Source organism: Hibiscus syriacus, unplaced genomic scaffold (genome assembly GCF_006381635.1).
Source record: "Hibiscus syriacus cultivar Baekdansim isolate YM2019G1 unplaced genomic scaffold, ASM638163v2 tig00112206_pilon, whole genome shotgun sequence".
Taxonomy (NCBI): Eukaryota; Viridiplantae; Streptophyta; class Magnoliopsida; order Malvales; family Malvaceae; genus Hibiscus; species Hibiscus syriacus.
In genome coordinates, this window is record NW_024063267.1 from 1,698,063 (window position 1) to 1,723,093 (window position 25,031).

The following is a 25,031-nucleotide window of genomic DNA, read 5'->3' on the forward strand; positions in this document are numbered from 1 at the left end:
ATTTTATGTTATCAATTTCATATTATTTATAAGTTGGTCTAGTGATATTAAATATAAATCTTTTAATCGAAGTTACGACGAATAAATAGATTCAACTGAAAAAAAACATTTCTATAATAAAATTTTACGATATTTGATCACAATGAATTAATTAATAAATTATATACAAATAGGGATATAAAAAGAATAATACATGTCAAACCTTATGGGATACCCACGTTTAAAGGGAACTCCTTTTGTCATCGTAGCATTTCGGGGGAAAGGGGAATTGTATATAAGACTATAAATGAATCACGTATCCATTAACACACTTCTTATTCGTACCTATTAAGCAAAAAATATAAAAAGTTATTGTATTTAAAAAAAATTAATATGGTCTTCATATTATTCTTTTATTTTAATATAGACCTTTAATTCAGGAAATAAACTTAATGTGGTCATTTGATAATATTTTCATAATTGATCGTTAGGGTACTGACGTGGAAGTCCACGGTGCCGACATGGCAATCCACGATGGTTGATAATGTGTCGGATGACATGATAGGCAGACCAAATTGATAATTCAAACATGGTAGATGGACTGTCATGTCATCACTGTTAACTGTCACGTCAACACCATGAACTATCACATCAACACCGTAATAGTCAACGACAAAAAGCGTTGGTCAAAGGGTCACATTGGTTTGTTTTCTGGGTTGATATGCCACTTTGCGAGAAAAAAAATATTACGAGAGTCACATTGATCTTTTTCAATAATATAAGGACATCTCATTTACTTTTGCCTATTTGTTATCATTTAAAAAAAAGTATTGCATGTATTAGAGTTTTAAAATTTTATTTGATTAATTTATTTTAAAACTATAATGTATAAATAGATAGTTTGATAATCAAAGTATATTTACTTATTTAGTTATGGCTGATATATAATAAAATTTAAATAAATGAATTTAAATTAAAATTTGATACATAATATTTACATGTAATAAAATTTAAATACCCCAATCTAAAAATTTCGGCTTCTATCAATTGTAAAAATATTAAAAGTAGTTTAATTAATTAATATTTTTAAACTTGATTGAAAAACTAGCATATTCAATTTTAATTAAATGATATCAGATTTCTTATCCAAAACGAATTCTTACTAAGATTCACGAACCTATCCCAAGGAGAGTAGTTATCATGCAATAAAGAAAATGATGTTTAATTCAAACATGTTACTGTTTACTTATGGTATTCTTACAAAGCTTTCTTATTTATTCAAGTAGAGTTTAGACCCTCACCCTACATGATGATGTGATAGACCCCATGTTTAGTCGTAATATATATATTTTGGTTTTTCTCGGTTTTAGAGTGTCGTCTTATCTAATTTGGATCAATTCGTGTTGCGTATCTGATTTTAGTATGTGAGTCTTTCAATAGAGATTTTTTACATACACAAATATTAAAACTCAAAACCTTGTTTAAGCGATATCAAATTGTTTAACAGTTAAACCAACTCGTTGAAAATCTTATAAATATTTTAATAAATTTATTTTAAATTTAATTAATATTAAATTTCATGTTTGAGTAAAAAGATAATTTTGGTAATCGGCCAAGGTTTTCGAAATTATAAAACTTTGGTTGCCGTCGTGGAAGAGAAAATGATGATGTGGGAGGAGATGATTGGTAGGAGCCGACCTGCACCGACTTTTGAAGGACACCCTTAATTTCTCGAGACTTTTTTGACGACAAATATGGATCCACCCTCACCATTATCTTTTTCCTTCTTTTGGTTTGCTCAGGCCCCCTCCTTGCCACCGAAAGTGAAGCCCTAGCGTCTATGCCGCACAACAGTCTACTGTTTCTGCACATTTTAATACATGGATATACGAACTTAACAGTTTACTGTATCTACGTGATATGCACATAGACGTATATTATTTTATAATATTTCAGAGCTATTAAAAATAATATATGAACGCACCATTTAGTATCATTTGTTGCTCTTCATTTATCTCGAAACAGTCATATTTGAATATTATATCATAAGGAAAACCTATGAAAAAGTGGAACGTACGAGCCTTTTCTGGTACTATTTTTCAAACGCAAGTTAACCTGACAAATACTTCTTAACCTCCTACACGAATAGGTCTCTACTTTCTACAAGGAAGTATTGAATGAAAAAGCTGGCGTTTTAGACCCGAATTTAACTTGTCGTGGTGGATCATCATCCGATATCGGATGAAAAGCGCCATTGATGACTGGTATTCAGTCCATGCATGTAAACAAGCGGCAGACGATTTGAATGACTTTATCCATAACATAACAGCCTCCATATCCCTGGAAATTGCATCAGTTAAGGATCCATAACAATGAGGTGCGAAATACAATCCTCTTGAAAATCAAATAAGAGAAAATCATTCATATGCAATCGTGTTAGCTTCTCTGCGGATGAAATTGAATAAATTTATTTTCAATCCTCTTGAAAACTAATTTTCTCGTCTACCCTAGGCATGTTAGACAGGAGGAGAGAAATTAATTGCTCATCCGTAGATTATGTTTAGCCTTTACTTATATGTGGGACTGTGGGCTATTTTTTTTTAGCTTTTGGGAGTGTTAAACTTTCAAGTAATCTCAAGGAGTCAACATTCGTATAAATATGCACCGTCTCCGAAGAAATAAAATTCTGGAAATATAATTTGATCATGAAAGTGCATGGATGAAACGAAACACGTTTTTCATATACATATTAATAAAATATTAATCTCATCAATTACTAATTAATTTAATTGGGTAGGATATTAACTTTTTAGATTAAAGTCCTAAGTTTGATTCATAATATTATAAATAAAACAAATTAAATTGTAAAGGCTACGAAGCTATAATTAAATACTGAGAGGGGTAAAGTATTTAATTTTAAAATAATAAGAATCTATTATGTGTTTAACCTAAAAATCTCGGGGACAAAAGTTCAATTTTACTTAAATTCAAACAAATAAGAACCTAAAATGCTATTAAACCAAAAATTTTAGGAGGAGCTTTTGTCTTTGTATTCTCATAATGAACATCTACGAAATTTAATCTGAATCAATCTATCAATAAATAAATATTGATAACTATATAAAAATAAATGATTTTGATGGGCTAATATAAGTTTGAAATAACCACTAATTGAACTCGTATTATGGAAAAGATATTTGGTTCAGGGTGAACAAGAGAAACATTTAAGGTGGTCGGAAGTTGGGCGATGCCCGGTGTCGAACTCGGGGAGGTGAAATGAAGCTTTCATCATTGACATGAAAGCGGCCAATGTGTTGGGTTTATGCCCGTCTATAGCTAGGGTTTTGCCAATTTAATTAACCAAGCAAAGGATAACAAGATAAATGAGAAAGGAGAATAAATATCTAAATTTTAAAATGAATTTTTTTTTATAAATATGAGATAAGTAGATGATAATATTGATTAAAGATAACCCTAAATCATTTGACATTGAATGTTTTAATCTTTGATATTCATAGTGTTCGAACCTACCTGTGACTTCAAAGAATAACAATAATTCTTTTATCACCGATGTCCCTTGATTCGTACTAAAAGAATATTAGGCGTTCAAGAATATTTGATCTCATATCCTTATGTATATATTATATCAATAATAATATCAATCAAACTAAACTCAAATATCCAGATTTTTTTTTATTAAAAAAATGTTAAATAAACACAAAGAAAATGTAAAGGAAATGTGTAGTAGAAAGTCCAAATCAACATTTAAGGCTCCAAAATTCGATCTTGCTTTTTTTGGTCTTACCAAATTTAAATATGGGTTCTAATGATCGTCTTCCATCTTCATTTTCCTTCTTGCAATTGGCATTCTGAGTTGAGTATTTCCGTTATCATACTTTTTTTCTTAGAACCCATCGGTGCTTTATTTATTTAAGGGGAGAGAGCAAGCCAGTGATCATCAGCATCAATGGCTGAAACGAAGAATAGTTACCAATCCAACAAGGGTGCGATTGATGAAACAGAGAAGATGAAAACAACATTCCAAGAGACCGACAAAGGAAAGGATCTTGATTCTGGGTTTGAGAGGCGGCAATGGAAGCCTGTTTTTGATGAAGCTTCCATTTCGCAAAGACCCCTCAAGAAGATATGTAGCCCTGAACGTCACTCGTCTTCGTTCTCTTCACCCTGCCCTGTTTCCACTAGTTGTCCTTCTTCTTCTTCTTTGCCATCTTCTAGACTGGTTTTTCCTTTCGCTTTGGATGCATCTCAGCAGCCAGTTTACTTTCCTCAACATTATGGAAATACTCCGACTCGTATGCCGGTGTTCCGCTCGTCGCAGCAAAATCAGCAGCAACAAGGGTCTGTTTATCGGCCATTTTATGCGGCAGAAACATCGGTATCGCCTCAGCAGCAGCAGCAACTTCTGCTATACTGGACCGATGCACTGAATTTGAGTCCGAGAGGGAAGATGATGAACATGAGTAGATTGGGGCAGCACCAAGTGCAGCAGCCTATACATACTACCAAGCTCTACCGAGGCGTGAGGCAAAGGCATTGGGGCAAATGGGTAGCCGAAATTCGCCTCCCTCGTAACAGGGCTCGCCTTTGGCTCGGCACATTCGACACAGCCGAAGATGCAGCCTTAGCCTACGATCGCGAGGCGTTCAAGTTGAGAGGAGAGAATGCAAAGCTCAATTTCCCTGAGCTTTTCCTCAACAAGGAAAGAGATGCATCCTCCACTACCCCAATCTCAACAGTTGCTTCACCACACACACTTCATGAAAGATCAAAGCAAGAACAGGAACCGAAAATCGAAACGATGCCACCACTGCCTCAAGGAGACAATCCGAACATCGACTCATCGATGGGGTCTATCGAGGCGACAACCAATGACGAGATGCAGATGACAGAAGAGGGTTGTTCGGGTTCTCAGGAATTGGTGTGGGGTGATATGGCAGAAGCTTGGTTCAATACAATTCCAGCATGTTGGGGTCCTGCTAGCCCAGTGTGGGATGATTTAGATACCACAAACAACCTTCTTTTGCCCTCAAATCTTCCTTTGTCCAATCAAAACCAGCAGCAGCAGCAACAACAACATAGCTCAGCTTCTTCTTCTTCTTCTTCTTCTCCTTCTGGTCCAATGAAACCCTTCTTCTGGAAAGATGAATAGAGCCTATCTTTTTAAGGGTATACCCTTACAGGCCGAGGAACCATGCACTGGTTGCAGATTTTTCACCTATCCAGCCTATGATTCCTCTCTTATCCCCTTGGGTATTTTTCATGCCATTTCAGCTTGTTGTTATTGCAGAATGTGCTGTGGTCCTAGTAGTATTCATCCAATATATCACTAGATAATGTAATTCCAAGTTAATCGCATGTGTTTTATGTAATGTTACAGATTGCAGGGTCTGTTATATCTATCTGTTGGTCTATCAACCTCCTGGCTTTCTTTTTTTTCTGCACATTTTCAGTGTTAATTAATCGAAAGATATTACACGTTTAATCGTATTGGAATTTTCAATCGGTAATGATGATGAAATCTTAGACTTGATTGCTAAAATTTCGGCAATGCAAAGCAACGAATGTAATTAACCCACATACTAATCCCATATTAAATTATTACAGGATCAAAGCATATGCAGAAAGGTTTAGAATATGTGAGGGTGAAAGGTGGGACTGTCACCGGCCCATGAGATCATACTTGAATTTCTTATTAGCGACGGCAGTGCAATGATGAACAATCTGATATAATTGTTGATGATGAAAGGGATAGACTAGTAGAAGACAAACATGGCTGTGGTATGAGTGCCAGTTTTTATAATAAAATAACACTTGGTTGCTTTAATGCTTTCCTCTCCAATGTATTAGGGAAGATATTTTGACACTATGACGAAATTGGAATATATTTTTAAGATATCTAACATTAGATTAAAACGTTTTAATAAAATTTAATCTCATCACTTAATTTTGATATTATTAGTATTATATCAATATGTTATTTGTTTGAATGTGACATCATCTTCAGTCCTGTAGCCTGGCCTGGGTCTGATTGTTGCCAAAAAACAGTGAAGCTAAACTGCCCAGAAAAGGATCTGTTTCTGGAAGATTTCAAATGGCAATACCCAAACCAATGAAAAAACATAAGTAAACAGAACATATCCAAAACATAAAATATCCCATAGGAGAATACAAACCGACACTAATAGCCCAAAGCCGATGGTCTTCTAGTGTTAAGTAGACAAGTCATTTCGATGTTTCATTCTCATCCCCATTTCAAGACTGAAGTTAACTTCTCTTCTGGCTGCCACTCAGGTGACAGCCAAATCCTTCTGTCTCCACCCATTCATGGTTTTCATGTTAACAGTGAGATGTAAAATTATTGCCGACATGCATGATAGCTCAAAGCACAATATTAAGACAGTTCTTTGTTGCATTATTCGGACATCTACAAAATGACAATTTCATCAATAAATAATTAAAGTTCTATGCTAATATCCAGAGAAAGCAAGGAGAACAGCGTCCCAAGACAACTGGTTAGACCATTGTCGTCTCCATGCCAACATATAGGTTCACACGTACACTGGTTAGTGTTAACATTGTACGTTAACCAAACAATTGCTGCATGAGTGACTCAAAATAAGGTGTTTACTGGAGTCGGAACAAGAACTCAGATTCATTCGAAAACCAACTTGTTGGTTGGCTCAAATATGCACCATAAAGAGAAAATGTATATGTACAGGGAACAACCTCTGGAAACCTCCGAGCCTCTGACTTATCTATATTATCCCTTAAAGCCTAGACTTCGGCCGACTATAACACTGTTGTCAAATAAGTCCTCATAAACCCACGTGATTTGTCAAACAAAATTCAAGGTCTAACCTAACCAACAGATCTTAACCTGCTGACTTCTAAATATCATAATAACCTACGCTGACGCTCGCTCTAAAGGTCATTATAAATATTCCTCTAGACAATTGAAGGAGGGGCTAGCTCCCTTAACAACTACCCTTCTTCTTTCTCCTCATCACAATCCCTTTACAGTACAAAAACGTTGGTCAATGGTTCGTTCTCTCAATGACCGCTGCTCTCAACCTAAACCAAAAAGAATAAACTGACAACGATCACTGCTCTCAACCCAAACCAAAAAGAATAAACCAACAACGATCACGAGCCAAACTTACTCCTATCAACAACCTATATATATATATATATATATATATATTACAGTTAATTTTAACTTTTTGATACTAAAAGAGTTGTGCTAAATAACACGAAACAAAAATATCACTTTTTCCCTTCAACCAAAACATACAAGATCGTTGCTTTGTTCTAGTTTCAACCACAAAAGAGTTAGGAACTTCGGATCCAACTCCATCATGGATGGTATGGGTACCACACTACACAACAAAGATTATAGCAAACGCATTTCAAAGTTCATTCTTGACACCTGATATTATATACACTATACTTTGCACGAGTCAGTAGTACATCCTAATGATAATTTCGAATTGTCATCAGATCAGAACTATGGTGACATATGAAGAGCATTGGATGGTCTTTCTAATATGACAATCAGGATTAATCCTTCTATTCTACCTAAACAAAGTTAATACCCACAGCTAATCAAACTCCAAAGTTGGTCAAAAAGTTATATCTCTGGAAAAAATGATAAGTAATCTGAAGCAATACTCCAGTATTCATAAGCTAAAGCATCATTATAGAACATTATTTTCACAGTACATGCCCAAAAACTAAAGAGAGCACTCGTCAGAATTGATTCAATACGCTAATATACATGCTAAAGAAGAACATAGTTTTCACCATAATGCCCAAAACCCAAAGAAAACATGCTTCAGAATTGATTCAGCTGTCCTAGTTCATTGAAAATCAAATTTTCATACAAGAGAAACTACTAAGGCTACAACCTTTAAAGTAATTAGTGTTTACTGTTGTTTTCCATTGTTTTCCGCAGCACTCTCTTCCTTGCCCAATGCAACCACTACTTTCTTTAAAATGGCTTCAGTAAGCTGGTGAGAGTTCTCCACAGCCTTTGAAATAGCTTGCCATTTCTCACCATGCTTTGGTTCTGCGGCAGCACACCTTTTCATCACATCTTTCTGGTTCTCCTCACTACCATGCTGAAGTTCAAATTTGTAGTACAATGCCCAGAAATCCCCAATATATGGAGCTAGAGTCACAGCCCTATTGAGCCAAGTCCTAGCTTTATCCACCTTCCTATCATGCCAAAATAGCTTGGCCACCGCAGCAATGACATGGGGATCATGATCACATTTCTTAAGGGCATCCATGCTCTTGGTTTTACGTTGCGGTCTTGGAACCATCTCAATAGATGCTGCCCACAATATACCACTATTTGGACACTCCTGCAATGCCTTTGCCATTAAGATATCTGCTTCCTTCTTGTGGCCGTGTCTAGCCTCAGCTCGTATGGCAGCGAGCCAGAGTTCAGGTTGTTGTGGGTTCCTCTTCCTTGCCAGCGTGAGGACAGCTCGAGCCTTAGCAATCCCATTCATTTTCTCTTCAAGTGTGGCAAGAGAAACCCATAGTGGTATACAACTTGGGCAGTGCTTTAAACCTGATTCATAAACTCCCTTGGCCTTTTCTAAGTTACCAAGCCGTTCCTCAAGCTGCCCAAGCATCAACCACAGCTTAAAGAATGATGGAAATTGCTTCAATCCTTCATCAAGCAACCTCCTCTCTTCTTCAGTGTTCCCCAGTTCTCTCTCCACAATGGCTGATTTCATCCATACTCTTTCTGTGCCTCCTCTCTCTCGAGCCTTGGCAAGAAGTATTCTTGCTCTCTCAGGCTCATGGTTTTCAAACTCGAGCTTAAATGCAGCAAGCCATATCTCTTCTGAATTTGGTATGGCAGCATATGCTTCTTGAAGGATAGCTCGAGCAGCAGGCACATCCCCAGCAAGCCATTTCTCTTTGGCACCCATAAGCCAAAGAACCTCAGCCTGTGGCCGATACGTAACAGCTTTACGAAGAAGAGCATCAAGCGATTCCCTAGTCCCATGGCTCTTCTCCAGCTGCGCTGCTTTCAACCAAATGCTCTTCTTTGTCAAGAACACAGTAAGAGCATGAGCATAGATAGCTCTAGCAGTCTCAATTGAACCCCGCTTCTTGCATTCCTCGGCGTCAGCCACCCAAGTTCTCTTCCTATCCTCTTCCTCCACTCCAATCCCTATTGTATTTCGAATAATTGCCTGGCATGTAGCAACAGACCCAGCTCTCTCAGCAGCCTCAGCCTCTTTCATCCAAGCCTCCCTATCAATAACAAATCCTTCTCTTTGCAATGCTCTTATACACCTCTCAATAATCTTTCCCACCATAGGAATATTCCCATTAGCCTCCTCCAACTTTGCAGCCGTAATCCATATAGCAGGCTCTTTAGGCAACTTCTCCCTTGCCCTATTAAGCACTTTCTTAGCTTTATCATAATCCTTCAACCTGGCAAGCGCCAACCACAACTCCACGTGTAAAGGACAGCACTCCACAGCCCTTTCAAGCAATGTCGCTGCATCCTTCTCATTTGCGAGCTCCACAACCGCTTTCCATAACCTTACTGAATCCGGTATCTGCTCCAAACCCCTTCTCAAAACCCTGCTCTTATTCACATCATCATGTTCTAATTTCGCAGCTTGCAGCCACAACTTCACTGAATTGGGAATAGATTTCACCCCCTTAGCAATCACAGCCTTGGCCTCATCCGGGCTTGCAAGCCTACAAGCTTCCAACCAAACATCTTCATTCTTGGGACACTCCTCGCACCCTTTCTGAATCAACTGCCTAGCAATCTGGATCTTCCCAGCCACTTCTTCCAACCTTGCAGCTGCAATCCAACCAGGTGGATGTTTCGGATTTGTCTGTGTAACACTCTTCAACAACAACCTGGCCTTTTTAATATCCGAAATCTCAGCATCACTCGTAATCTTCATACTTTTCAAATCAGTCAAATACCCTTTTGGATCCACAACAGTTAAACCCGAAACAGAATCCGATAACCTATCTAACTTCAAAGACAATACAGTACCTCTCCCTTCACCAACAGCAGTTAAATCGGTCACAGGGGTTTGAGACCATGGTGTTTCCGTCCCACCCGCAGCTCTGCTCTTCGGGTCCAAAGCCGTAACATGCTCTTGCTCCTGCCTCGCCTTCTCCAATAGTGTATCTGGGACCGGCACAAAACTCTCGAATCTTCTTTTCTTATTCCTCAATGAATAATCCCCAATCTCTGGAATACTCTCCCACTCCTCCGCTGACAAAGTATGAAGCTTTCTCTTCAAGTCCGCAAACTGCTCCGTAATTTTGGGGTTCGACGCTCGGTATTTCTCAATTTCTTCCTTCAGTCTCGCCTCCCTTCGATCTTTTCTCCTCGAGTCCATCCTCTTATCAATGGCTTCCCAAACAGCGTCAGCTTCTTTATCATCTTCATCGTACTCCGCAGAGGCAAAAAGACCCACATCGTTCCCTTCAAATTCATCGAATTTCTGATTCTCATCGTATCCCTTATCCTCGCCTTCATCGTCTTCTTCCTCCTCACCAGGCTTCCCCCGGCCACGCCCAACCCCGGAAGGCGCTGCAGCCCCACCAATAGTTGTAGCGGACCGATCGGGTAAGTCAGGAGCAGCACGGGCCGGACCAATATCGGAACGGGTGGTGAACCCGGTCGCACCACGACCCAAACCAGCAACATAGTTAGCGGGAGGCTTGGAGTTGAGAAAGTCTAGGCGTGGCTTGGGTACGGCGGCACCGCTGGGACCAGGTTGGGTGCCGCCGCGGAGGGGAACATGGAGGAATAAGGTGGTGTAAGGGGTGATGCGGAGTTCGGAGAGGAGGACGGAATCGGGATTTGGGGAATCGGGAATGGAAGAACGGGGGCTTGGGGAGAGGAGGAGGCGTTGGTGAGAAATTGGGATTTGGGTGTGGTGTTGAATGGATTGTTGAAGGGAGAGGAGAGTGGTGGTTTTAGGGTTTAGATTTAGGGCAATGGTTCTGGAATTTGGGGATGCGATGAACACCATTGTCTCCTATTTGGAATTGGCTCTTTCCCCCGAATCTGATATCTCATCATTATATATGATTCAAGATTATGAAAGGCGGTGTTAAGCACGCGCCCCCAAAGGCGGTTGGATTTTGTCTTGGGCCATAATAGACACTCGGCTTTTATTTGGATTTTGAATGACTGAATGGGCCAACAAAATTGATCTGGTTCAACGAGCATCTAATGGTCACATTTGTTCCATTGATTAATATAATCGAACATAGAATCATATATTAGGGATGTAAACGATTTGAGTGGAGTTTAATTATTGTTGAATTTGATTCGGTTTAAAAAAATTTAAAATTTAATTAAATTTAATTTGAAAGCTTATAATTATAGAACATCAACTCAAATTATTTTTATATAAAAACAACATATAAATGTTCATATTATTAATAATTTAATTTTAAAATTAAAATTCTAATATATTTTTTCTCAAATTATTCTCGAGTTTTTCGAATAGATATCATGTAGTACGTTTTGACTAGTTTAGAACTTAAGGCATGTTCTAGCTTGAAATGAGTCTATTCAATTTAAAAATTAATCAAATTTTATTCGTGTTAAACTCGAATAATTTACGATTCATCTATCTCATTTGTATCTCTACGACGTCCAGGAAAACAAAAATCAAAATAAAAAATAGACAATTTAACCTGTTATGATCTTTTTGTTTATATATTTTTTTTAGTTATAGTTGCATAAAATTTTGAATTGATTCAGCCTGAAATCGATGTCGGGATTTAAAATATTATAAAATGAATATAATAAAAGACAAAAACATTTTTCTTTAAAATGGATCAAAGGTGATATTTGAAACAAACTGTACAATTAAATTTAGTTTGCTTTCAAGAAACACTTGCGGGGATAGCTCAGTTGGGAGAGCGTCAGACTGAAGATTTGAAGGTCGCGTGTTCGATCCACGCTCACCGCAGTATATTGTTTTGATTAGCCTTTTCCCTTTTTATGAGCTCCCAATATGTAGAAAGCGACAAACCGGATTGTCGGCGAGACAAACGAAGCAAAGCCGAATGATCATATTTTATATGCATATATAGTTTCCGGTGAACTAAATCCAAATGTTGATGAAGAATGTAATTGGATGGTTAAGTTTATTCTTGCCGATCAACGTCCATGGTGTGCCAAAGAGAGTAGTTTGCTCATACGAAACTGCACCGTCCCCTTTGGCCTTTGCGTATCTGACCCTCAAAAATCTCAAGCTTTCGTTCCACCGTAACTTCATGGAGAACTATTAGTTGAGAAAAAGAATTCCCAGTACAAGAGAAAAGCCTTTAACTTATAATAGAAGTTGGGACAAGTTGCATTAGAAAAACAGACAAATCATAGGAATCTTGCATAATTTATACTTTGTTACCTTGAAAACATAAAACATTTTGTTTGAACTTTAGAAACGTAGTGATGTTAACCATTTCTTTTTCATTTGCATGTGTTGAGCAAGGTTTTGAAAATTATCCAGTGGCCTGCAGGAATGTATAAAATAATGGACCACTTGCTTATTGGAATCTCTATAATCTTCCTTTCCTGGCTTTAGATCTGAAATCCCAAACCCATGGCTTAATCCTTCGTTGTTAACCATTCAAGGAAACTCTTCAGGGTCAGTTTTTTTTTATCTCCGGTTTTTGTGGAGGAAGGAGAGCTATGGGATTGGTGGGTGTCCATGAAAATGGGAATGAGGAAATGGTTTTGTCTTTGGGGAAGAAGAACAAGTACAAGAGGATGGATTCTGAGCTATCTGATGATTTCGATGATGATGCCTCGCATCATCATGATCAACTGGAGAGGAAGAAAAGTACCAGGAAATATGTTCTTGCTTGTGCCATATTTGCTTCTCTCAACAATGTACTTCTTGGCTATGGTTAGTTTTTCTTTCTGGGAAAAGTTGACTTTTTATAGTTCGTGTAATGAATTTAGCAGGAGAAGAATAGCCAAATCAAATCCTTGGAATTTAGCGTTATAATGCTCGTTGATATTGTTTTATGTAGCACTGCAAATGAGAAACTTTAACTGGACTGAATGCTTGATTGTCATCTTTGTGAATGCTTAAAAATCCACCTTTTTGGCTCAAAGTCTTAAACTTTATTGCAGATCTTCATGAATCATGAAGCATATTACCTGCAAAAGTAAATCTACTAATTCTTAAGAACAGAATTCATTGTCAACTAGTTGGTTTGCTTGACACAAAACACCGGTTTTCAAACACGTTTTGGGTCCGAATTCCTTTCGTATGTGCAGATGTAGGTGTTATGAGTGGAGCAATTATATTTATACAGGAAGACCTGAAGATATCCGAGGTGCAAGCTTTTGGGTAGCTTAGCCGGTGGAAGGACATCGGATATCATCGGTAGAAAGTGGACAATGGCCTTTGCTGCTGTTGTGTTTCAAATTGGTGCCAGCTATAATGACAGTTGCATCCTCGTTCGAGGTACTAATGATAGGACGAATTTTGGCCGGGGTCGGTATAGGCTTCAGAGTCATGAGTGCTCCGGTCTATATTGCCGAGATATCGCCAACTGTCGTTAGAGGATATCATACCTCCTTCCCTGAGATTAGCAATTTAGAATAAATCTAGGAATTTTGCTTGGTTATGTCTCCAATTATGCATTTTCTGGTCTTTCAGTACATATTAACTGGAGGGTAATGCTGGCTGTTGGAATTTTGCCTTCACTCTTCATCGGATTCACACTTTTCGTTATCCCCGAATCGCCAAGGTGGTTGGTCATGCAGAACCGAGTCGATGAAGCTAGATCAGTGCTATCGAAAACAAACGAAAACGAGAATGAGGTGGACGAGAGGCTCTCAGAAATAGTAGCTGCAGCTGGAATCTCAAACGGAGAGAAGAGTGAAGAGAAATCCGTATGGCGTGAACTAATAAGGCCTTCACCTTCACTTCGTCGAATGCTGATCACCGGCTTCGGAATTCAGTGCTTCCAATAAATCACAGGAACAGATGCAACCGTGTACTATAATCCCACAATCTTCAAGGATGCAGGGATTGAGAATAACTAGAAAATCCTCGCTGCAACCGTCGCCGTCGGTGTCAGAAAGACTGCTTTTATATTGATTGCAAGATTTCTTGTTGATAGAATCGGGAGGAAGCCCTGCTCTATGTTAGCACAATTGGAATGACTGTCTGTTTGTTCACCTTAAGCCTTAGCTTGGCCATATTGGGGAAAGGGCAGCTTGGAATTGCAATGGCATTGTTGTGTGTTTGTGGAAACGTTGCATTCTTTTCCGTGGGAATGGGTCCTGTTTGCTGGATCGTGAAATCCGAGATCTTTCCCTTGAGGTTACGAGCTCAAACGTCGGCTCTCGGCGTCGTAGGTAACAGGTTAAGCAGCGGCTTTGTTTCCATGTCGTTCCTCTCTCTCGCTCTTTCGATAACAGTGGCCGGAGCGTTTTTCCTCTTCTCGCTGATGTTGGCTCTTTCCGTTCTCTTCGTTTACAAACTTTTTTCTGGAGACGAAGGGGAAATCATTGGAACAGATTGCGTTGCTTTTCCAAAATCACAATGAATGGCAAGGAAGTGAAATGGAGCTAGGAGACTCTGAGCATCTAGTACACAAAACATGACCACTTGAGGATTGTCAAGGTGTAATCGTACAAATGTCTATCATTCATGTCTATTGGTTTTCCTTTTACAATAATATCTTCTCCAACACGTTTAAATACAAATATTACGAAAAAAGAAAATAGTTAAATTCATTAATAATATTACGAGTAATATATATGTTGATATCATCCAAGCCAACGAGCTCCCTCTTCCCTCTCTGGATCCGAATATAACGACGTATTCTGACCAAAAACAGCACAAACCTGAAACCCTCGCACTGCCACAGAAGCATTACAACGTGACCGAACCTTTTAGGATCTTCCATTTGATAATCGATGGAGTCCTTCAACATGATGAGAAAAGACGGGGAGACGGCAATAATTCATCGTCTCGGACTTTCGACAGTGACGCCACCTACATGGGAGCCTACGATTCCTCCTCTTTCCCGCCTCCTCAAGCTTTCCCTTCCGATGATATTACCATTGATACTAGTACTCACATTGCTCACAGTCGCAGTTGTAGTCAAAACCTAGGTTATATTGCCACTAGCAACAACAGCGACATCAATAATAATATCGGCATTCATAATGACCCGCCTTCCCCGGATGTTTACGGCTTCGGTTTTTCGGCGCCTAATGCTGAATTCATGACGCCTTTTGGAGGGTCTGTGATGGATGGTATTTTCTTATCTGAAGGTCCAATGTTGACTCCGCCTGATGAGATGCAAGAGGAAAGCTTCATGCGACGCGAATGGCGCCGGTTTGTTTTCGCTACATTTACTCTTTTCGAAATTTCTCATTCCGGTCATTGAGTTCGTTTCTATGCAGCTTAAACGCCATTCATCTCGAGGAGAAGGAGAAAAGAGAGAGGGAGAAACGGGATCAGATAATCGGCGAAGCAGACGAGTACAAACGATCTTTTTACGAGAAGAGGAATCAGAATTGTGAAACCAGTAAGGCTAACAACAGAGAAAGAGAGAAGGCAGAAGAAAATAGAGAGCATTGTGATCATTATTTCTTTCCCACTGCTTCTTCTTTACACGGCTATACTTGGCTAATCAAGACAAGTTCCACGAAGACGCTCACCTCCATTACTGGAAAGCAATAGCCGAGACCACTCCTCGAGAGGTGGCGAATATCGAGAAGAAAAGAGGAAGGAAAGACCCAGATAAAACACCATTGGTTTTGGTGATTCATGGTCCAAAGCCGGGGAAGCCTACTGATCTTTCGAGAATGAGGCAAATCTTCGTGAAGCTCAAACAGAATCCACCGCCTCATATGATGCCTAAACCCAAAGATGAAAAAGTAAACCTGCTGGAGAAAGTAAACCTGCTGCTGCTGCTGCTAACGGTGGCACTGAACAACCCAAACCAGAGACTTCAGCTCCTGCTGAGGCTGCTGATAGCAAAGTTAAAGCCAATCCCGATGCTTCCGATGCCAAACCTTAATTTCTCGGTCTTTTGTTTTGTTTTGTTTTTTATTTGTTTTAAAGTATGGGATTTCAAGTCTGCAACATCATCTGTAGACATTCTTTCGTTCATTATAATTTGATTTTGAAACTGCAGGGAAGCTTGTTCTAGACTTCTAGTGCATGCTTCCTGTTGTTAGGACATTATTAGCAAGTGTTTTAGCTCAATGTGTCATCTATTGTGCTCGAATACAGATAAGTTAGAGGAAATTAAGACGAGAAGTTTAAGTTGCTTTTGGCGTCCAATTCCTGGGAATGACTTCTCTTGCAGACAGTGTTCTTCGTGTTGATAATGTTGTTAGTTTCACTGAGAATGGTCCCTTCAAAGGTCCCCCATTTCTGTTCCAATTTGCTCCCCATAGATGATTCATTAAAATTTACCTGCCATTGCAAACATCCTATGGTTGTTGTTGATTTCTCCTTCTTCTTTTTTTAAGTATAATGACAGAATTAGCCTCGATGTTTGTTAAACTATCACCTTGACCCATATTCTTTTTGAAATTTCAAATTTTGATCAAAATAGTCTATATTCATTAGTTGAATAACAATCAATATATGTTACTATTGTAACATTTCTTATTTTAGGCTTGAAAGGAGCTTTTTTTAATATAGCAGGACCAAAATTGAATTATAATTTTAGGCTTAAAATGCAATATTGGATCAACTAAATATCTGATAATAATGTAAGATTGTTTTGTATATTTACCGATGACTAGTTAAATTAGTTGACCTTATTCTCATATGTAATGGGGTAAAAGGGAGGTAGGGTAGTAGGCTGCCCCCAACGTCAGATTAAGAGCAATTTCCGTGGAAGACCTCCGTTATGAATTGCCCTCAGTAGGACTCGATCCCACGACCACAAGGTTAAGAGCCTTGTGCTCTACCAACTGAGCTAGACGGACAACTCAAAGATAGAGACAAATTGGGAAAAGTAGTGGCGTTGGCCCTCTTGATTAAATGGTCAAATGATTCTTTTAGTCCATCAAAAATATTAATAATAAATTTTAAAACTTTTAACTCTTTCACTATGAAAAAATTATTTTTTGACCACTCCTATAAATTAATTATTTAATTTTAGTCTTTTATTTTTTAACTTTAACACCTTTCAAATTAAAAAAATAATAATCTTATTGTTAGATGTATAAAGACAATGAAAATACGAATCATTTATCACTACATAAATGATCGGTTGATTGTGTCTTAAAAATATGTTAATCCTGCCAAATGAGCTGTTGTGCCAACGGTTTATTTGATCAATGATTATTGACGTCACTTTTAATAAGCAAAGTTTAAACCTTTTGAGGCGCCTTTGATTTGTGCGCTAATAGTTTTGTTTTAGTGTTGTGCTGTGCCCAATAAAGGCAAAGCCAATTAGCCAACCAGTTATTTCAAGGGGAATGGGACCCTTTGGTTTTTAATGTTTAGGTGTGCAAATGAATCGGAATTAAACTAATGATACTATGTTTTGGGTTCGTTTTGGTTATTTTTTAATGTAATTATGTTTGAATCATTTATCATTTAAGAATATGTTTAAACATCCTTAACGGACATATTCATTTTATCATTTATATGTTCGTCAACATATTTATTTAGCAATGTGTTTATTTATCAGGTTGAAGTTGCTCAACACTCCCTTTTTTTCCTTAAGCTAAAGATAAATGGTGAAACTATCCTACTATTCCTTAGTCTCTTTAGGCTTCACATTTTGAACTCCAAAGTTCATCACATATTCAATTTAGTTAATCTCTTCACCATTATTTAAAATATATAAAAATGAGAATAGAGTACACGATTTTGTAAATTAATCGATAAATAAGTTTTTAAACAAGCTTGTTCGTGAACATAAATAAACTGACACACCTTTATTTGTGATCGTTTGTATATTAAATGAACATAAAAATTTTATTCTACTCGCTTATTTAACTTAATAAACAAATATAAACAAACATTATATGAATGATTCGTCTTGCTCATTTATACCTCTATCAATGCCCACTAAAGTTCCTTAGTGATTTAAACTTCAATGCAAATTATAAAAGTTTATTACTCAAAATAAAAACATAATAAAAGTTTAAGGGCGAATTGTATAGTTTATGATTGTTTTTTAAAAAAATTAAAAGTTGGGTATATGGGACCATGAAAAACGGGAAACCAATCCATCATCATCCCACGTATCTTTTTCATTCCAACGACTTCATCAACCATCAGATCTCCGCCACGTGCCCTTGATGCGTTGGATACAACGAGACCTAAGCTCACGGTCCCTGCTTAAAAACAACCGTGAGGGTTTCCCCTCAGTTACAGAAATCATTTACACCAACGCAGAAACCAAAACCCAGATTTTTTTTGTTCGTTTGAAGCTCAGGTTCGACCGATGGCCGGGTTCGAGCAGCAAGTAAAAGAGAGAGCCAAGGAACTCAAGGTTTTCTTCAAAAAGGGCGTGAAAATAGTGGGAGAGTCGTGCAAGAAGGGCTGGAACAAAGTCAAGCACATCAGGGGTTGATAATTTCTTTTATTTTGTCTTCCTTATTCGTGGCTTCATTTCCCCCCCTACACCTTGTAGAGATCTCTGTCGCTTTACTTATTTTTTGTGGGTTTATTTAAGGTTTGATGGATTCAATCCTGTTTTCTCTTTCTTTTGTGGGGTTTCATCTTGAGAAGTTTTGATTTAAGCTTTGATGTTGTTTGAATGTCTTATTATTTTGGGATTTGAAATCTTAGTTATATTTTCTGTTTGGCTTTATTTTCCTACATCTGTTTACCATATGATTTAATGGATTTTTTATTTTCCATTTGCAACAATTTACCGAACAATGCATGTATTTATTTCTGGGTTTCTCTCTCCCTTTTTTGTGTTTCTGGGTAGATTTCATTTTGTTATCATCGATATATATTCACCATTAAGCAGACAGACATGTATATATATATATATATATATATATATGTGGATAGTTTTCACTTAAACTTAGATTATGTAATATTAATAAGTTTTATATTAATTTATAGTTATTAAATTTAAATAAATAAATAATTAAAATTTTATTATAATTTATAATCTATAAATAAATATTTTTTAACTTAAATACTAAAACAATTTTTTTTTTACCTGAGAATTGTATATCTTATACTCTAAACACTAAGGGGTGTTTGGATAGGGAACGTGGGATTCTCATGAGAACGAAATCTATATTCTTTCGTTTGGTTAGTTCAGGAATTTCATTTTCGGTAATATAAGAATATCAATAGTAAATTTTTTTAGGTATATTATCGGGAATATTATTATCTCTTTTTTTTTTAGGTATTGTTGGATTACGAGTGTTTTGAACTAAAATATCTTTAATTTTATTTCAAAAATATTATTCTTTTGTTATTGAATAATAAAAATTCTATAAAGAAATTATAAATTTATTCTTAAATTATTTTAGATTTATAAAAAAAATCTATAATTAAATTTTTTTTTTTGGATAAATCAAAATTTTATTACCTAAAATAACAAATTATGCTACAACCAAAACCAATCAGCAGACTGAACAAAATGAACAAGATACACAAAAAATCAGTGGTTGGTTATACAATTCCCCAAGCATTACAAAGGACAAAATTAGTGCAGTTTAGTCTATTAATAGGTTTCCCCCTAAGACGTATACCAACAACTTCAATAATTTCCTTAAGTAAATTGTCGGCAGTACGCTGTAACATCCCAAACTACGGGTTAGTGACCAAATTATAAAATTTCAGAATTTGATGATAAAAGTAGAATACTTGAATAGTTCAATGATTTATTTGAGGATATTTCCTGAAAGTTTTTAGTAATTATCCAATGAATTAAAGGGCAAAATGGTCAATTGACATTAAAGATATTTTTATCCCCTTTAATAGGAGATAAAAACGTGGGAGATGAATGCATTTTATCTACTTCTTCATTTCTTCTTCTTCTCCAACCATGGAAGACTAGGCAAAGGTGAGTTTTCGATTTTGTTGATTATTTGTTGAATTAAAGGTTAGGTTTTGATCATTAAATGATAATTAAGCTTAAGGAAAGCTTAAGTTATCTTAAATTCAAAAGATAAAGGAGTTATGACAGATTAAAGAAAATGGGTTTTAAAGTGAAATTTTGAATAGAAATGTTTAAATGATTTTGGAGGTTGAATTTGACTTGCCATCTATGAGAATAAGAAGTTAGAAGTGTTACAATTAAGTTTGGATAACATGGAAAATTTGATATGATTATTGAATTCTATATGGGGAATAGAATTCTAAGGTTTAAGATGAAATAAATAGATATAAATTAGTTTAAGTATGTATACTTGAGGTAGGAATATGAAAGGGGATGAAATATGAAGAATTGAAGTGAAAATAGAGAATTTTCGTGTAATGAACAATAATTTTCTGGGTTGGAACGAAAATTTCCAGGTTATGCAAAGGGAACCGATACCCCCTGGGGGGGGATCGATTCCCCCTAAATGAAAAATGGAAATTTAGTTTATTAAAACCGGCTTAAGTTATTAACATCAAATTTAAGGTTTAGGCTTCTGATAGTCGTTTTGAAATGTTATATTTATGTAGATATTGAGCCTAAACAAGTTTTGGAATAATCAAAGGATTAGGATTGAATCAAAGCAAGCAAGGCTAAGGTGAGTGCAATTTAATTGTACTTATGCTATTGGAAAACATTGGCTCGCGGTGAGCCAGTGACGGAGTTACTATGGTAAGAAGTGACTCCTAAAATGTTATATGATTGGTATGATTCTTATGAGTGCATTTTAGTTTATAGGATTATATGATGTATATATGAACATATGTGAACAAAATAAGACATGCATGTTTACATGAATATATGAGAAATAATATATAGGTAATATGATATGAATCTATGTGACTACGTGAGAAAGAATATATGTCTATGAGAAGACATAAGAACAAAGTATAAGCTATGTGATATATGAATATAAATTCATATGAAAAGTGATATGTATTACATGAAAGTAAACCACGTGATTATATGCACATGTGAATGTGAATCACATGGAAATGTTCTACGTGTAAGTGAATTATGTGTTTATGTGAATATATGAAATAATATAAAGAACAATGCCCATGATATGTGTCATGAGATCTAGAGGTATAGTTGGCATGCCAAGAGTAGAGGGTCTACGCGGTCCTTCGGGACAAATTCTACGTGGTCCTTCGGGACGTATATGTATTCTTTGGAGCATGTATGAGGTCTTGTGAGACACATGTTTGATCCTTAGCATATATATATGATTCTTAAGGAGTTTATATGAGGTCCTTAGGGACATATTATATGGCACTACGGTGCAATTCTACGTGGCACTTCGGTGCATTTCTACGCGGTCCTTCGGGACAAAATTCTACGTGGCACTACGGTGCAAATTTATACGAGCTGTGGTGACAGCATAGTGCACAACCTCACAGTACTCGCATACCTTAAGTTCTCAGTAATGCACATGGGCCTATAAAAGACATTGAAAGTATTTACAAGATTCATATGTGATATTGTATGTTTCCCTAAGTGGAATGTATTTGTCATATGAAATTGGAAATTGTTTATGCAATGGCATGATTTATAGTTTACATTATATGCTTTGGTATGATAAGGTAATATCAAATGTTCATGCATTGTGGAAGTTACAGTTAACATATAATTATGTTTTTATATGCCTCACTAAGTCAACGACTTAGCGTGTGAATGTTTCACGCGTAGGTTACGAGAAGATGACGGTTGATAAAAGTTACTCAAAACAGGTCAGTTTCTCCTTTCCATAGATCAGATCAGAAAAGAAATGTATAATGTGTATTTTGTAATAACGATAGTGGTTGGCATGTAAATAAATGATCAAATCTGATAAGTTTTAATCGGTTTTGAAAAGTCATACGAATGAGTTTTGTAATGTTTTAATGAGTATATGTAATTAATAATATTCAATTTATTTTGTTAAATAAATTTGGAAACATAGATGGGAATTTTTATAGTGATGAAAAGGTTAATTTTTATAAGTTAATATGTAAATTTCGGAAAATACTGTAGCAGTTACTGTAGCATGAACAGTAACCGCGAGTTTGAACAAAATTTTCCAGTATCTTAAAGGGGAATCGATTCCCTACTACAGGGAATCGATACCCCCACTGTTCATCGCACTATTCACTATTCACTATTCATATCGTATTTTTACTGTTCACGAATACGAATTTTTGAACTCAAAATTTTATAACAAGCACAAGTGAACCATATATGGTCGTATTTTCTTAATACAAATTAAAATGCTCGATTATTTTGAAAGTAAATCGTTTTTAAAAGTTAATGTAACATCTCGGACTCGTATTCGGGTCGGGTACGGGTTGGGGTGTTACATACGCGATCGGTCTTGGTACATTCTACGATTTCGTTCTTACCACAGGAAGTAAATAAAAGCATTCCAAGAAATTTTCAAGATTGTGGTAGTAAGGGATTTCCCTTTCCACGTTAAGCACGCCCGAGAGACCATTGCTTCCCAAGTCAGAGCTGTGAAGGTCATTCCATTCAGTAGAAGAATAGATTTCCAGAGATCGACAGCCATGGGATAAATGGAAAACAAGTGATCCCTTGTTTCATTACAGTTTCTGCAATTTACACAAATAACAGCAGTATTTATTCCCATTTTTTGTAGGCGATCACTGGTAGATAACCTGTTCAAAATGGCCATCCAAACGATCATGTTATGCTTTGGTATATGCATATGATACCAAATGAGCCTGTGCCATTCAACATTCGGCCGCTGTATCCGAATCTTGTCCTAAATTTTATATAAAGTTTAGAGGTTAAAAAAAATTACCATTTCATTAAATTTTTTTATATTTTTAATTTTGTAAAAAAATTATATAAATTTTATGAATTTAATTTTTTTAAAGAAAATATATAAATAACTTATTAAAAAAACAAATATATAATAAGGTTAATTTGATCAAATATACATTCTAATAATATTTTATTCTTTTAACCAAACATAGTAATCTTACATTCCTGCTAAGCCAACCAAACACAAAATACAACATTCTCAGTAATCTTATTCCCTGGTAATCTTACATTCCCACTGATAATCTTACATTCCGTAAACCAAACGCACCGTAAAATCTTAAATCTTAAACTCAATTAAAAAATGTATTTATTTAAAAAAAAACTCAATTAAAAAGTATTTTATCTGAAGGATTAAATTATTTTGTTTAAAAAAACTGAGCTTTATGTTGTTAAATTTAAAAATGGACCGGCATGATTTTAAAGAACTGCAAATTTGTCAAAACTGTATAATTGATTCTATTATTTATTTTCAATTAATTTAATTTCATAAAAAATAATATTTAAAAACTGAAATATTTTTTTTCAAAAAATAGTTTGGCGGTTAAATATCACTAATACATTAAATTATTTGGATCGGTGCATTTTAAATTCTTAATATTTTAAATGATGTGATAAAAAGCAAGAGATAAGTTTTTAAAATTTTCTTTATTTTTTATATTATGTGATTGTATATATATAAAAAAAATTAAATTTGATTATGAAATTTTGACATATTTTCTCTCAAGTGATTTGAATTTAAATAATATTATTTTATAAGATGTGTGTTTAGAACATTAAAAGAAATTATATTATATTTGGTTTAGACCGGTTTATATTCATGAGATGTATAGATTACGAAGTTGTTGTTACTACTAACATATCGAATCTTAAAGTTTGTAAATTAAATAAATTGAGTTAAAAATATTTTTTTATCTTTTTCGTACCTAATTTGAATTAATCGATTTTATATATGTAAAGACAACCATGCAAAGGGTCTACATTATTAAATATATAACTTACAATTACATATAAATGCTATAAGCAGCACAGGAGATGGCAACATCTCAGACTGTATTATTACTACATCCGGCTGAACTTTGTATGCTTTTGTTCTCCTATACAAGTATAATTCTTCCGACAAAAGCAGAGAACTAAAAATCAGAACAAAAGAAGACCCTTGTATGAATTAGTGAGAGTAGGCATAGGTGTAGTAGATTTGTATGAATTCGGATACGTGTATAAATCCGTCATCGAGTTCCCGAATACCCTTGTGTATACCATCTCGCCGAGCATTCAGATAACCGGATCTGGTACACTTATCTCCATGCCACCAGGACTCGGCATAGGTGAATCGGGACAACCCCCTGTTGGGTGTAGTAGATTTGTGGTTGATATGAATAACCATGGTGATCGAATGGCATCCGAAACTGTAGACCATCGGTAGTGTTAAGTGACCTTATCATGCCAAGGCCACTGGTAGGACCGAGAGGTCGGTTCGGAGTATTCTTTGTTGATGCCTTAGCTATTAGGCCCCTTTCATAGAGCGGAATCAGCGTGGCATGTGAAACTTCAGCTTTGCAAACCGGACACTGCTGATGTTTACGGTTCAGGTGTTCAGCGTAGATGGTTTGAAAACGAAGCCATTTGTAAATGCAAGGCCAACAATACAGGTGACCACATAGAGTAACCACCGGATCTCGCACCGAGTCGAGGCAGATGTTGCATTCGAAACCGGCGGAGGGATTGTCATCAGAACTCAGTGAATTCTCCCACTTCTTCAAGGAATTTTTACCCTCTCCACTTAAAGGGTCATTAGCAACTTCTAAGCACTGTTCAACGGACATCTGCTACCTAAATCTGTAAAAGAAATACCAGATTAGAATCACGAGAATCTTAATCGAAACACCAAAACACTATATTTCTAACAATTAGTGTGATCAAAGTTTCCCATCTCAGCTACCAAAGTTTGATGGATAATTATTACAAGTTCCATGCTTCTACGTCAAGCAAAATACTATATATAGCATAAGATTATGCGTGAAGGCATCTTCTCCATCCAATTCCACAAGTGGTACACAAATCTTTATGTGCTCAACAACCCCTTTAAAACTACA

At 36.2% G+C, this 25,031-nt stretch overlaps 2 protein-coding genes, 1 non-coding gene and 3 pseudogenes across 3 annotated transcripts; 4 read left to right on the forward strand and 2 right to left on the reverse strand.

Annotated features, from left to right (window-relative positions):
- Positions 1-3,922: 3,922 nt before the first annotated feature.
- On the forward strand, positions 3,923-5,154 carry LOC120175655 (ethylene-responsive transcription factor ERF054-like). Its single transcript, XM_039182259.1, has one exon. It carries the CDS (start codon positions 3,947-3,949, stop codon positions 5,147-5,149), a length of 1,203 nt encoding a protein of 400 aa, XP_039038190.1. The 5' UTR covers positions 3,923-3,946; the 3' UTR covers positions 5,150-5,154.
- A 2,528-nt stretch (positions 5,155-7,682) lies between these two features.
- On the reverse strand, positions 7,683-11,053 carry LOC120175654 (protein STABILIZED1-like). Its single transcript, XM_039182258.1, has 2 exons — positions 7,816-11,053; positions 7,683-7,730 (listed from the first exon to the last, which is right to left on the reverse strand). The coding sequence occupies exon 1, from the start codon at positions 11,025-11,027 to the stop codon at positions 7,923-7,925; it is 3,105 nt and encodes a 1,034-aa protein (XP_039038189.1). The 5' UTR covers positions 11,028-11,053; the 3' UTR covers positions 7,683-7,730; positions 7,816-7,922.
- An 852-nt stretch (positions 11,054-11,905) lies between these two features.
- On the forward strand, positions 11,906-11,978 carry TRNAF-GAA. Its single transcript has one exon. It is a non-coding gene; the product is annotated as a tRNA-Phe (tRNA).
- Positions 11,979-12,581: 603 nt separating this feature from the next.
- On the forward strand, positions 12,582-14,660 carry LOC120175455 (annotated as a pseudogene).
- A 290-nt stretch (positions 14,661-14,950) lies between these two features.
- On the forward strand, positions 14,951-16,098 carry LOC120175449 (annotated as a pseudogene).
- A 7,898-nt stretch (positions 16,099-23,996) lies between these two features.
- Positions 23,997-24,809, reverse strand: LOC120175396 (annotated as a pseudogene).
- Positions 24,810-25,031: the final 222 nt, after the last annotated feature.

Excerpts from the sequence above, each read along its gene's own strand:
- LOC120175654 (XM_039182258.1), bottom strand. The coding sequence starts at position 11,027 with ATGGTGTTCATCGCATCCCCAAATTCCAGAACCATTGCCCTAAATCTA.
- LOC120175655 (XM_039182259.1), top strand. The coding sequence starts at position 3,947 with ATGGCTGAAACGAAGAATAGTTACCAATCCAACAAGGGTGCGATTGAT.